General features: G+C 51.2%; 1 protein-coding gene across 1 annotated transcript in view; it reads left to right on the top strand.

Annotated features, from left to right (window-relative positions):
* SMARCC1 (SWI/SNF related, matrix associated, actin dependent regulator of chromatin subfamily c member 1) overlaps positions 1–13,017 on the top strand; it is a 64,299-nt gene that overhangs the window by 27,302 nt on the left and 23,980 nt on the right. Inside the window, exons 18-21 of the mRNA XM_038130016.1 lie at positions 281–394; positions 2,025–2,084; positions 6,196–6,454; positions 7,908–8,069. Of these exons, the coding sequence (XP_037985944.1) occupies positions 281–394; positions 2,025–2,084; positions 6,196–6,454; positions 7,908–8,069 (595 nt within the window). The remainder of the gene's footprint in view (positions 1–280; positions 395–2,024; positions 2,085–6,195; positions 6,455–7,907; positions 8,070–13,017) is intronic.

The following is a 13,017-nucleotide window of genomic DNA, read 5'->3' as shown; positions in this document are numbered from 1 at the left end:
GGCTGTGCCCAGCTGGGGGAAATGTCCCCTTCCTGCTTGAGCAGCTGGGGGGAGCGTCCCCCTTGCTGCCTGCCCAGCTGGGGAAAATGTCCCCCTTGCTGCCCAGCTGGGCCCAGCATCCAGGGCAGTTCTGTGCAGAACCTCACACGTTGCTCAGACACTTTAGTGTCCTGGGCTTGTGTTCAGCTTCTCTGTCCGGTCCATGTTCTGTTGGGTGTTGGTCTGAAAACCTTGGCTAGCTTTCAGCTCCTGCCCTCTCCCCTGTAACGTTTGTTCCCAGGTTCCAGCTGCCCAGCAGATGCTGAGCTTCCCTGAGAAAAACAAGGAGAAGCCAACTGACCTGCAGAACTTTGGCCTTCGCACAGACATCTACTCCAAGAAAACTCTGGCCAAGGCAAGTGTCCCCTCCAGCTTTGCTGTTCTTCAGGTGTCCTCCGCTCTGTGTCCCTGAGGTGACTCGTGTTGCTGCTCCTCTCCTGGTTTGGATGTCTTCCATCCCTGTGCAGGACACTACGGTGGGAGGTTGTGCTGGAGTTCTGATTTCCTGGGAATAAAGCCATGGACAGCTTCCCAGAGCATCCACAGTGTCACCTCAGATGCCAGGCTCAGTGTTCCTGCATGTCCTGCTGGAATGGCTCAGCATCAGCAAACCATCCAAGGATTCAGGGCACAGAGGGCTTCCAGCAGGACCTCTGCCTCTCCTGGTTTCCAGGCTGACACACAGGGACCCCAGTGCCCACTGGTTGGGTGTCCTGGGGCCATTGCAGGGGTCATGTGGGTGCTGGCATTGCAGTGTCACACAGGATAATGCAATCTGGGAGGCATCACTGCAGTGGTGTGTTGATTCCACAGCCTCCTGCTTTTCCCTGCTCCCTGTGTGTCCCTGGAGGTGCTGTGGGAATGCCAGGGTACCTCAGCACAGCCTCCAGTGGGAGCTGGGACCCTGCAGAGCTGGGCAGTGCCCCTCGTGGGTGGCATCAGGCTAATTCCATGCCATTGGTTCTTTGTCCTCAGAGGTCACTGTTTAAACCCAAAAATAACTATTTAAACACTATTTACCACTTCAGACCATCCTTTAAAAACCCCACAAACCCAAACCAATTCTTGAGGTATTTTTTATAAGTCTGGTTCCATCTCACATTGCATGGATTGACTTTTTCACTTGTTAGGGGAGGTATGAATACTCTCCAAATTGATAAATCTGTTGCTGGTTCTGGGCTCTGGCTGTGTTTCCAGGGGCTGTGAACTGGAGCAGGTTTGTTGGCAGATTGCCCTGTTTGGTTTCTGTGTGCTGGGGCTTTTGGCTGTGGAGAGCAGCAGTTGGGTGACTCACATTGATTAATGTTCTGTGTGGGTTAATGAGCTGTTTGAAATGCATCTGGAGATAACATTTATTATCCTAAATAGCCTCTTCCTCTCAGCCTAGCACGGAGCCATCCAGTGGTGCTGATGTTCCTTGGGAGCAGTCCTGAGCTGTCAGGGTGTCGCAGCAGGGGAAGCTCCACCATGAATTTGGAACTTTTATCCATCTGAGCAGTTCACCACGAGGCGCAGATTTGGGAGCAGCAGCCCTTGGAGCAGCTGATCCTGCCGGAATTACTCTGCCTTCTCACACAGCTCATTCCCTGTAAAGAGTTATTTCTCTGAGTGACTGATGAACTTGGAGATAAATTAACTTATTTTGGACCAGCCCACACCGTGCCCAGCCCACTGTGCCTCCAGCACTCAGAGGGGGTTTATTACTCAGGAAAACCCTCTCTGCTGTGTGGGCAGGCACAGATCACTGGGAGAGGAGGGTGCACATCCCTTTGCTTTAGCTCAGAAGGCGTGGTGGGAAGTTGGGGTGTGTAAACCCAGCTGTGCCTGCACTGAGGAGTAAAACATGGGGTAACCAGCTGGAGGGAGGAGGTTGGAGTGGATCAAATCACAGCTTCTTCCCTTTTCCTCCTCAGTGTTTTCTCCTACAAGATTTTGTGCAAGAAGTGCTGTGTTTCACCTTTTTTTCCCCCTCCTGTCTTTTGTAGAGTAAAGGTGCAAGTGCTGGCAGAGAATGGACAGAGCAGGAGACACTGCTGCTGTTAGAGGTGAGTTCATGAGGCCGAGCCAAAGGGTAGGAAACCAAGCCAGGAGGGGTAGGTCAGGCTTTAAAAATCCACATGTGCATTTTTGGGAGTTAAAGGTTGACTGCCATCATGGCTACAAGAGTGTTGCTACCAAAAAGAGATGGCAGGAGCATCTCTGTGAGAGAGGGGCTGCCTGCGTCTGAGGTTTGCTTCTAACTTGGACCTGCAAGCCAGAATGAAGCTTTTAAGAGCTTTGTGTAAGTCAGGAGCAGGTTTTGCAGTGCAGAGGTGCTTTCATTCAGCAGGACTCACTGGCAGTGTGAAATGATGTCACTAATTCAAATAGTGGTAAATAATTCAGGTAAAGGTTTACCTGGCCCTCAGATAAATCCTTGGAAATTTTGATTTCCAGGCCATGCCATAGCTTAGGGAAACAGCTCATTTTGGAAGCTGAAGTGGTTGAGAAACAGTTGGGGCCACGGAGAAGGGAAGTTCTTTGGTAGCTCCTTCATCCCATCTGTCTCCTCCTCGTTTTCCCTGTAGCTGCACTTGGGGTGTTCTTTCAGCTTTTTCTGGAAGTCTACCAAAAAAAAAAATCCTGAGATGACTCCATGAGGTGCCTTATGATGCAGGCTGGTGTCCCCAGGTGGCTTCAAGGGAAGCTCTGGAGCACTTGGGGATGGCTGGATCTCTGGAATTGCAGTGGGGATGGAACCCTCCGAGGAGCTGCAGAGGGCTCTGGGCTCTCACATCAGGGCAGTTGTTTCTCTCTGCTTCAGCAGAAGAAGAATCTCAGTGGCCTGAAATAATTTAAAGTGCTGCCACTTCTGCAAAGAAAATATCTTCTCCCCAGCTTTGCTTTCACAGGAACATTCTCCTGATGTAGAGGCTGCATGGCTGATTTCTTTCTTTTAAAGTAATTTAGGGTTCTGAGAATTCCACTTTGGGGCTCTGTTTTTGTTGGGTTTTATTTGCAGAGCTCAGAGCAAACTGCAATTGCCTGGTTGTTTCAGCTTTTTTGTCTTCCCATGTGTCAATAAACCCATTGAAAAGTTAATTTCCTGGGGAAAAGCCTGGAGGATGGACCTGTGTCAGTGCCAAATGAGCAGCTGTGATTCAGTCTTCACACATATGGAGTGTGGTCATCAAACAGCCAAAATCTCCCTTTTTTCCCTATTTATTTTAGGTTGATATTCACTGTTTAGCCAATACTTTTCTATTGGCACATGGAAAAATTTTGCTTATGGGGTGTAAACAGCTGTTTTCTGTGGCATTCTTGTAAGGAGAAACAAGGCTAATGCCGTGATATACTGACTTCTTTCCTTTTTTATTTATTTAAATATATTATTTAGATATTTAATATTAATAGTACTGTTATTTAAAGTTCATTGGTTTGTATGTTTTTAGCTTATGGTCATACACTGCACAGTGTAGCCCAGTGAAATAATCCAGTGACATATTCCATGTTTAAAACAAACCAAAACCCCCCTAAATCTTGAGATTGCAATTCTGTTTAATGAGTTTAAATTAATAATGGTTTTGTTCCTCCTTTTTCATGGACTTGCTCCATGAATAAATCAGTAAAGAGTATATCAGTTCAAGCATAAGTAATTCAGCTGTAACAAGCCAGCTCAGTCCAATTAAATCCTCAGGGTAGCTTTGGGCAAATAGATAGGCAGCAAAATTCCAAATAATAAATCGTATCTGAAATATAATTATTGGCCTTCTGCCTGTTGACTGAATAATTTGGGGCAGGAAATAGAGTTTTCCTCCCCAAAGCAGCCTCCCTGCACGGCCCTGTCCGTGTCTCCACGGCTCAGGCAGAGTTAAATGCATTTTCAGCTATTTTTAGGAAGGACATTTATTGCGAGCGAGGGTTTGTCTGGCAGGAAAACAACAGACGGGGAAGGAGGAGGAGCAGAAAGCAGAAATTTGGGGGTTGAGAAGCAGAGCTGGTCTCATGTGCCAGTGGGGTTAAAAATGGAGATGGGGACTAAGAGCCCAGAGATGAAATTAGGGAAAGGGAAATAAAGGCTGAGCAGGGAATAAATCTCTCCCTTGAGTGTGAGGTGCTGAGCTGAGCAGTCTCTCCTCTGCTCAAACCCTTGGAAGGTCCTGGGGCAGGAGAGGGGCTCAGCAGGGCTTGGGGAGGGTGATTCCCTGGTGGAGAGCAGGCAGCCTGTCCCAGGTCATTCCCAAGGCCAGGGCTCTCCCTGGAGCTCTCCCAACTCCTGGTGCTGCTCAGGGTTTTCAGCAGCTCTTGGGTGTTCTCCCCACCCAGCTGGGCATTCCAGCTGACCCCACCTGCTGTGGAAAGGAAGGAGCAGGCAGCCAGAGGCTCCCTGGAGACATGCTGGGGGTTTTCCTCTTCCACCCGAATTAAGCAGTGAGACCTGGCTGGGAGAGAGACACTTCAGCCAGGTTTAAGCTTAAATCACTCTGGGGCAGCTTGGGCATGTCCCTCCAGTTTGATCCATGTTGGATCTCTGATGCTGTTGGATTGAATTATCTGTCCTTGTAGCCAGTTTGCTTCCACATCTTTGGAAACAGGAGCATTTTTTGCAAACATTTTCCTGACCTCAGCTGACCCTCTGTAGCCACAACGTGCCTGAGGGCCCTGTGCAGGTCAGTATTTTGTCCTTGAGGAATTCTCAGAGCTTCTATTTTAACTGAACAAAAACTAAAGCACTTCAGAGCAGCTCTGAAGACAGCTGTGTGTTTGGAAGGGACCTTAGAGCCCATCCCACCCCACCCCTGCCATGGGCAGGGACACTTTCCACTATCCCAGGTAGCTCCAAGCCCCATCCAGCCTGGTCCTGGTGTTCCACGGAAGTTGGAGTGTATTCTGGGCCCTTCCCAGATGGAGGAACTCTGAGCACCAGGCTGGTGGCTCAGTTTGCATCTTCCTCTTGTCCCTGGGAGCTGCTGAAAGCCCAGCACAGGAACCTGTGTCCCTGTGTGCTCTGCTCTCCCACCTTGAGCGTGTTCTCTTCGGGACCTCTGGCAGAACCAGCTCTGAGTTCTCCCTCCCTGCTCTGAGAGTTCAGCCAGTCTGGAAGGTTGAGGTTTCTGGGAGTTCTCAGCCTCGTGGGAGAGATTTACGTCGGAAAATGCATTTTCACACTGAACATCTTTTGCCAGAAACTCAAATGGGTTTTTTGCCTTTTTTGGGTGACTGCACCATGAATCCTCTCAGAAATGTAAAAGTTAATGGTTCAGATATGTCAGTATTTATTTTATACTGTCCAGATACTGCACTAAAACAATTTTCAAGGAAAAAAAGGGCTTGTTAAGGAGTAATAATTTATTAGGCTGACTTGGAGGGTTTTACAGGATTAATGTGTTGGTTTTTCAGGAACTAGTGCAGGGCCTTCAGTAGCTCATTGCTGTTGAATTGTTTTAATTCTTTTCTTGAGGAAGTTTAAAAATTACTGAAATTCAGAATGATGTCTTTGGTATGATATACAAGTTCTTACTTTATCAGGTGCCTTCTCTGGCCAGTAATGATTTGTTAGCCCTGATTTTAACAGCAATTACGCTGTGTGCAGCTCCTGCAGAGCTGGTCTCTCCTGGCTTCAGGGTGTGGGATAGATTTCCCTCTTTTCCCCTGGTCTATTGGTTTGATGCTTTTACACTTCCATAGCATCAGTTGGATCTAAAGACTGGATTTCACCATCACAGGCAGTCCATATTTAGAAACAGAAAAATAGATCCTGTTCCTAGCCCCAAAGAGCTTCCTGTGTTCAGAGAGGGAACAAGAGTCCTTGGGGGGAGTGCTGGGAATTAAAGGATTGTGAGACTTGGTAGCAAAGGCAGGTTTAGTTCTCTGTGGAAGCAAGATGGGGAAACACCTACTGTGCAGATATTAGTAAATCCCGAGTCTTCTGACAATTCTTTCTGATACAGTAACGGCACCCACTCCTGTGATGATCCCTGTGGCTTCAACATCACTGATACCCCAGGGAAATTCTCATACTACTTACGCAGATAATTTTAATGCCAGAAAAAAACCATTTTTATTAGTTGTCTGATCCCCATTTACTGCTCCATCACACAATAACCAGTATGGATAATCCTTCTGCCCACAGCAGCGTTGCTTTCCCCGAGTAGCCTCCGGTTTTGCCTTTTGCAGGCCCTGGAGATGTACAAGGATGACTGGAACAAGGTGTCGGAGCACGTGGGCAGCCGCACGCAGGACGAGTGCATCCTGCACTTCCTGCGCCTGCCCATCGAGGATCCCTACCTGGAGAACTCGGACGCCTCGCTGGGGCCCCTGGCCTACCAGCCCGTGCCCTTCAGCCAGTCGGGCAACCCCGTCATGAGCACCGTGGCCTTCCTGGCCTCCGTGGTGGATCCGCGTGTGGCCTCGGCCGCCGCCAAGGCTGCTCTCGGTATGGCACAGCCCCAGTCCCCCTCGCCCCCTGCATTGTCCCTCCCTCGCCCCGCGTCCCTCGCCCCCTGCATTGTCCCTCCCTCGCCCCGTGTCCCTCGCCCCCTGCACTGTCCCCCTTTGCCTCGCGTCCCTCGCCCCCTGCACTGTCCCCCTTTGCCCCACGTCCCTCGCCCCCTGCATTGTCCCTCCCTCGCCCCTCATCCCTCGCCCCCTGCACTGTCCCCCTTTGCCTTGCATCCCTCACCCCTCGGGTTGTCCCCCCTCACCCCGTGTCCCCCACCCTGTGTGTGCCTGCCCCTCCAGCCTCAGGGGTGCAGAGTCCTCAGCGAGCAGTAAGACACGGGACTTGGGGGTACAGGTTATGTAGGAGAAGCTCTGCTCTCCCCAGGTTTGTGTTCTGCTTCCCTGAAATCCCGTTTGCAGCCCAGGTGCCCTGGTCAGGCACAGCTGGGGTGTCGGGTGCAGTTCTGGGCTCTTCAGCCCAAGGAGCTGCTGGAGAGGGTCCAGCAGGGGCCACAGAGATGTTCAGGGCTCTGGGGCATCTCTGATGGGCAGAGGCTGCAGGAGCTGGGCTGCTCAGCCTGGAGAAGGGAGGGCTCACAGGGGATCCCAGCAATGCACACAGATCTCTCCAGCTGTGTGCAGGAGAAGGGTGCCAGGCTCTGCTCAGTGACAGGACCAGGAGCAGGGGCCACAAAGCAAAGCACAGCAGCTCCAGCTCAGCAGCAGGAGCAGCCTCTGGCCATGCAGGGGCAGAGCCCTGGAACAGCTGCCCAGGGGGGCTGGAGTCTCCTCTCTGGAGACATCCCAAACCCACCTGGACACAGCCCGGGTGACCCTGCCCTGGCAGGGGGCTGGCCTGGGTGACATCCATACCCTCCCAACCCAGGCACTCTGTGTGAAGTTGGAGTGGCTCCAGCAGGCCACTGAGTGCCCAAGAATGGCTGGTGTCGTTCCTGATGTGTTTGCAGCTGGTGGTTGGTGTTCCTCTGAGCACTGTCACCAGTGCAGCTCTGGGTAAATTCAGTGTGGATCTTGCAGTTTTCCTGTTTTACCTGTGTGAAATTATTTCCCGGAGATCCTAGAATTCCCAGACTGGACTGAGTTGGCCTTAAAGGGACCTCCTAATCCACCTCCTGCAATGGGCAGGGACATCTTGCACTAGAAGGTTCAAGTCTTGAGTGGTCATTGGGTGTGTCCACTTGAAAAATAGTTCATCTCAATGTTTGCCTTGTTTTTCCACATAAAAAAACAATTTTATGTAATTGGGAAGAGGCTCTTTTCTACCACACCTGAAATACAGAGTCAACCACCTCCTGTGAGAGGAAGGAACTTGGATATTTGAGAATTCCCTTTGTCCCAGGGTTTACCTGCACACCAGTCAGAGCAAACATCACTTAATTTGCTGCAAAAGCCCCAGAACGTCTCATTTTGTGTGTCGTGTCCCGCAGAGGAGTTCTCCCGGGTCAGAGAGGAGGTGCCCCTGGAGCTGGTGGAGGCCCACGTGAAGAAGGTGCAGGAAGCAGCTCGAGCCTCTGGGAAGGTGGATCCCACCTACGGGCTGGAGAGCAGCTGCATCGCTGGCACGGGCCCCGAGGAGCCCGAGAAGATGGGTGAGTGCTGCAGCCCTGGGGCTCCCTGGGGGCATTTTCCTCTGAGTCCTGAGAAAGCCCAAATTCTGCTCCAAATTCTCCTCCTGCAGCAGGAGATGGAAGTTGTGGGGAGGGAGAAGGGGATGGGTTGTTCTACTCACTGCAGGATTGACTTGGACATTGAACTAAGGATTTTAGGGCTGCCTTGAGTTCCAGGAGTTTGTCCTCCTGCTCTCACTGTGTGGAGATGCTGTTGCTTGGGGTGCACAGAGTGAACTGACCAAAAATACCAGAGCAGGATATTCTGTTGGTTGGGTGTTGGAGAATTCAAGACAAAATGGTAGTCATGAAGATATTGTATAGAAAGTTGTGCAAGACCTTCAGTCTAAAGTGACTAAATTTAGTATTAATTCTGCTGAAGTAATGCAATTAATTCATATTATTAATACAAATCTGTTGTCTCCTTATGATATTGTGCATTTAGCTACAGTTTTGGTTCTGCCTTTGTGGTGTTAAAGCAAACTGAGGGGTTTGGGCAGTGGGTTTTAGGGTGGATCTGGTACTCTGGGTGTGTTGCTGGCAGCACCAGAGGATTTCTGATGAAGTGCTGGACTGGCACGTGATAATCCAGTCCTGACTCTGGTTGGGCTGGAATTCTGCTGGGCTTTACCTGTGTGTGTTAACAAGCTCTGGTTTAATTTCTGTGGTGTTCAGCAATTATTCTGCTATTAAGTCTCTTCTCTGAAACCCTGCCTGGTGCAAATTGGCTCCTGATTGCTCTGGAGTGTCAAAGCAGCTCCCTGGGAAGTGAAGCCCTGTGTGCCCCTCTCTGTTGGCCCTGGTGGCTCTCCCCAGCAGGAGGAGCAGACACAGTTTATCCGTCCCCAGGGCTTTCTCAGGCTTTGCTCTCCTCATTTGGTTACAGATCCACAATCTTGTCACTGCTCCTTTCTCTCAGCCTGTTGGCTCTTGCTGTGTTCAGCTTTTCACAAATGATTTCAGTGACTGGACATGAGGAGGCATGCCTGGCTGGGGGTGAAGCTGAGCAGGATGTGATGGAGTTTGACTGGGAGGCTGGGGTTGGGGTGTGCTCCTGCACTGCAGAGCTGCCCTGCTGTCACCCTGTCCAGGGACACGAGCGAGGTGCCAGATTGTGGGATGGCATCACGAGGGGCTGTGCTCGGTGCTCTTCAGTTATCAACTGCTACCCACAGAGGGCTGCTATTTATAGCTCTTAATGTCCACTGCAAAACTACCCAGTAAATTAGATTGCAAAATGCCACTTAAATCACCAAGATAGTTTTTAATTAGAAAAGAAGCAAACAAACCACTCAGCCCTTCTGTCACACGTCTCAGTTCTGCACTCAGTGGGACAGGCTTGCCATGAGGCAGCTCAGTGCTTTGGGATGGTGGGCATTGTGTGCTGGAAGGGGAAGAGAAACATCTGGAATATCTGCTGCTCCCTGCTCCTCAGAGCTGCCAGCAGGCATTGAAGCTGTGCTGGAAGGACAAGCTTGGGGTTTATTTACAAGTCAGCTATAAACCAAATCTTTGTCACTCCATCTGGGGCTGAGTTCAATTTCATAGTTGTTTTAAAATAAGATCAGTTTAAGTTAAATTTTGCTTCCAGTCTTGTCCTCCTTTCCCATATTCTCCCAGTACAGGTGTCACTGTGTGTTGTTAAGGACTTCACAGGATCATTTCAGTTGGAGAAGCCCTCCAAGGTCACAGAGTCCAGGCTGTGCCTGATCCCCACCTTGTCCCCAGCCCAGAGCACTCAGTGCCACCCCCAGGCCTTCCTGGGACACCTCCAGGGATGGGCACTCCAAACCTCCCTGGGCAGCCCCTTCCAGTATTCAAAAACTCTTTCCATGAAGGAATTCCTGCTGATGTGCACCCTGAGCCTGCCCTGGCACATCCTGAGGCCGTTCCCTCCTGTCCCGAGCGTGTCCCCCGTAACGCGTTTGCTGCTGGGGCTTTTCCCCGGTGCCAGGCTGCAGGTTGGCCCTCTCTGGCCCTTTCTCTGGGAGAGTTTGGGCCCAGGCTGGCAGGGGGGATGTGAGGTGCCTGTCAGTGAGTCTGGGGGTCCCAGGGCAGATCCCACCCCAGGCAGCTCTGGCTGAGCAGCGTGGGGAGCTGGCCCAGCCCCGGCGGCGTTAATGCGATTTGTGCTGGGCTGTGACTAATGGAATAAATTAGGGCAGGAGCAGATGGTTCTCCCTGGGGGAGCTGCTCAGCCCGAGTGAACTGGGTCACTCAGCAATCTGTGGTGCCCCCCACCCCCCAGAGCTGGGCACAGGGACCCCCAGAGTCCGTGGCAGAGGCTGTGCCGTGGGCTGTGGCCGTGGCTGTGCTCGGACACCGGGGATTGTACCCAGACCTGGGCAGGGCTGGAAACACCTGCTGGGGCTTCCAGATGGGAGTGAAAGCCCACTGGATGTTATATTGGCATGGAATCAAAGGATGTTGGGCTGGAAGGGGACCTCAGGGATCATCCAGTGCCACCCCTGCCATGGGCAGGGACGCCTTCCACTGTCCCAGGTGAGCCCCATCCAGCCTGGCCTTGGACACTGCCAGGGATCCAGGGGCAGCCACAGCTGCTCTGGGAAATCTGTTCCAGTCCCTCCCCACCCTCCCAGGGAACAATTCCTTCCCAATATCCAGTCTAACCCTGCTCTTTCTCTTCAAAGCCATTCCCTGTGTCCTGTCCTTCCATCCATTCTGTAATGGAACCACAGAATGCTGCTTTTATATTTAAACGCAGCTATGGAGAAGTAAAAGTATCTGCTTAAGGTTCCATACTAGAATTAAAGTTCATTAGTTGTTACATTTCAAAAATAAAATTATATCAGAGCTCCATAATAATTTTAAAACTATTTAATATCAGTGAATTATAGTCAATATGGAACGTGAAAAGGGAAAATGACTGGAACAGATTGGAGGAGCTTAAGTTAATACCCAAGAATCTCCTCTTCTAAGTCTTCATTGTTAGGTTTTCTAAGAGCTGGTGATAATTCCTTTTAAGTTGATAAAGTGAGGCTTCAGTGGAGTTACGAGGAGACTGGAGTGGTCAGCTGCTGTGGTGAGTGTGGTGGGCTCTGTCTCCTGCTTTCATAGAGTCACAGAAAGGTTTGGGTTGAAAGGACCCTAAAGCCCACCCAGTGCCACCCCTGCCATGGCAGGGACACCTCCCACTGTCCCAGGGTGTTCCCAGCCGTGTCCAGCCTGGCCTGGGGCACTGCCAGGGATGCAGGGGCAGCCCCAGCTGCTCTGGACAATCTGCTCCAAGGTTTTAAAGCAGTCCCCCACAATAAATACCAAGCGTTTTCTGAGTCCTGCCCCAGTGCAGGCTGTGGAAGAGCTGACTGGAGCTGCTGTGCAGCTGTGCCAGTGGCCCGAGGGGAGCACTGGATCCAGCTCTTTGGGCTGGGATTCAGCTCCAGAGAGGGAATATCCAGCACACCCGTGGTGTTTAATGGTTTCTAGAAGTCTTTGTTCATGTCTTTCCAAGGGGGTTAATGACACTGATTGCTCAGGGCAGCCTCCGCAGGGGCTGTGCTGGAGCTACCTGAGCATTTCAGGTCTCACTGCAGCAGCTATTTCCCCTGACACCATCCTGGGCCTGCAGCTGCTCTGTGCCAGGGAGAGAGGGACTGTGCTTTGGTTTCCTGCATCCCATCACCTGCAAACAGTGCCAGGGGAGGGTTAGAGTCACCATTTTGGGCATGGCTTGATTCATTCCCAAACACACGCTCCAGAAAGCCACACACAAGGAGGGACATGCACCCAGTTATTCCAGTCGTGTTTGGCAGGGAGATTTCTCTGCTGCTCTCCAGGGTGAGAACTCTGAGGTGATGAAGCATTCCTAAACCAGTGGATTCCAGAGTGCCCGGAATATAATAATAATATTATAATAATACAATAATAGGATGATAATAATGCAATAATATTACAATAATAATATAGCTTTGGGGGTGTCCTGGGGGCTGGGTCCGTGCCCCCGGGGGTTGAGCCCATCACTCCTCTCCTGCTGAATTCCGTGGCTCTCACAGGAGCTGCTGTGGCTTTTGCAGCTCCCCCAGCAGCATTCCCAGCTCCCCAGGCTTCCCCCTGGAGCCCCCCTGTTGCTGAGCCCCCAGGCTGTGTGAGGCAGGAGCAGAGGCAGCTCTGGTGGCTGTGCAGCCCTGATTTATTGTGGGAAATGTAAATGATGGTTTAGATAACAGCATCATTATCATAGCCAGGGCTGGGATGTTTCCACGGCCATCGTGTATTTCCTCTCCATTAAATATTCATGTCCCAGCCTGGCTGTGACAGGCTGTGTGTTGCCTCAGTGAGAGCAGAGGAGTCTGGGCTGTCTGGAGGGCATCTTAAACTGTTTGCTGAGCTGGAGCTCAGGCAGGTGACTCCACTGCTGTTTACAGAGCTCCTCCTTTGTTTGCTCCTCTCACTACAGCAGAGGTTCTGGATCTGCTGCTCCTGCATCTCTGGTAACACAGGGAGTTCTTAGCAGGGAGGTGTTTCACCCTTATTGAAAAAGGGTGGTTTCCTTGTTGACCTAAAGTCCATTTGAGTTCTCTGTGAAGTCTCTGGCTTGGGCAGAGCTCAGCTCTGAGTCCTTCACGTGTTAGTAAAAAGGGCTCAGTGCTCTTGGAGATAACGTGCAAAACAGAATAAAGTTCCACAGAAACAGAACACCTGATTCAGGTGGAAAGAGGGGCTTGGAGAGGTGATGATTCCTCATCTCCCAGTGGATTTTCCCTCTTGAGAGGTGTCCTGGGGTGGCTCACAACCATTTTCCTGACCTAAGAACTGTCCTTTCATTCAGGGAACAGGGACAGGAGGAGAGGGAGTGGCCTCAGGATGTGCCAGGGGAGGCTCAGGGTGCACATCAGCAGGAATTCCTTCATGGAAAGGGCTTTTGAATACTGGAAGGGGCTGCCCAGGAAGGTTTGGAGTGCCCATCCCT

The sequence above is a fragment of the Motacilla alba genome, chromosome 2, assembly GCF_015832195.1.
Source record: "Motacilla alba alba isolate MOTALB_02 chromosome 2, Motacilla_alba_V1.0_pri, whole genome shotgun sequence".
Taxonomy (NCBI): domain Eukaryota; kingdom Metazoa; phylum Chordata; class Aves; order Passeriformes; family Motacillidae; genus Motacilla; species Motacilla alba.
The sequence above is the reverse complement of the archived record's forward strand: the minus strand, read 5'-3'. Positions and strand labels throughout refer to the sequence as shown.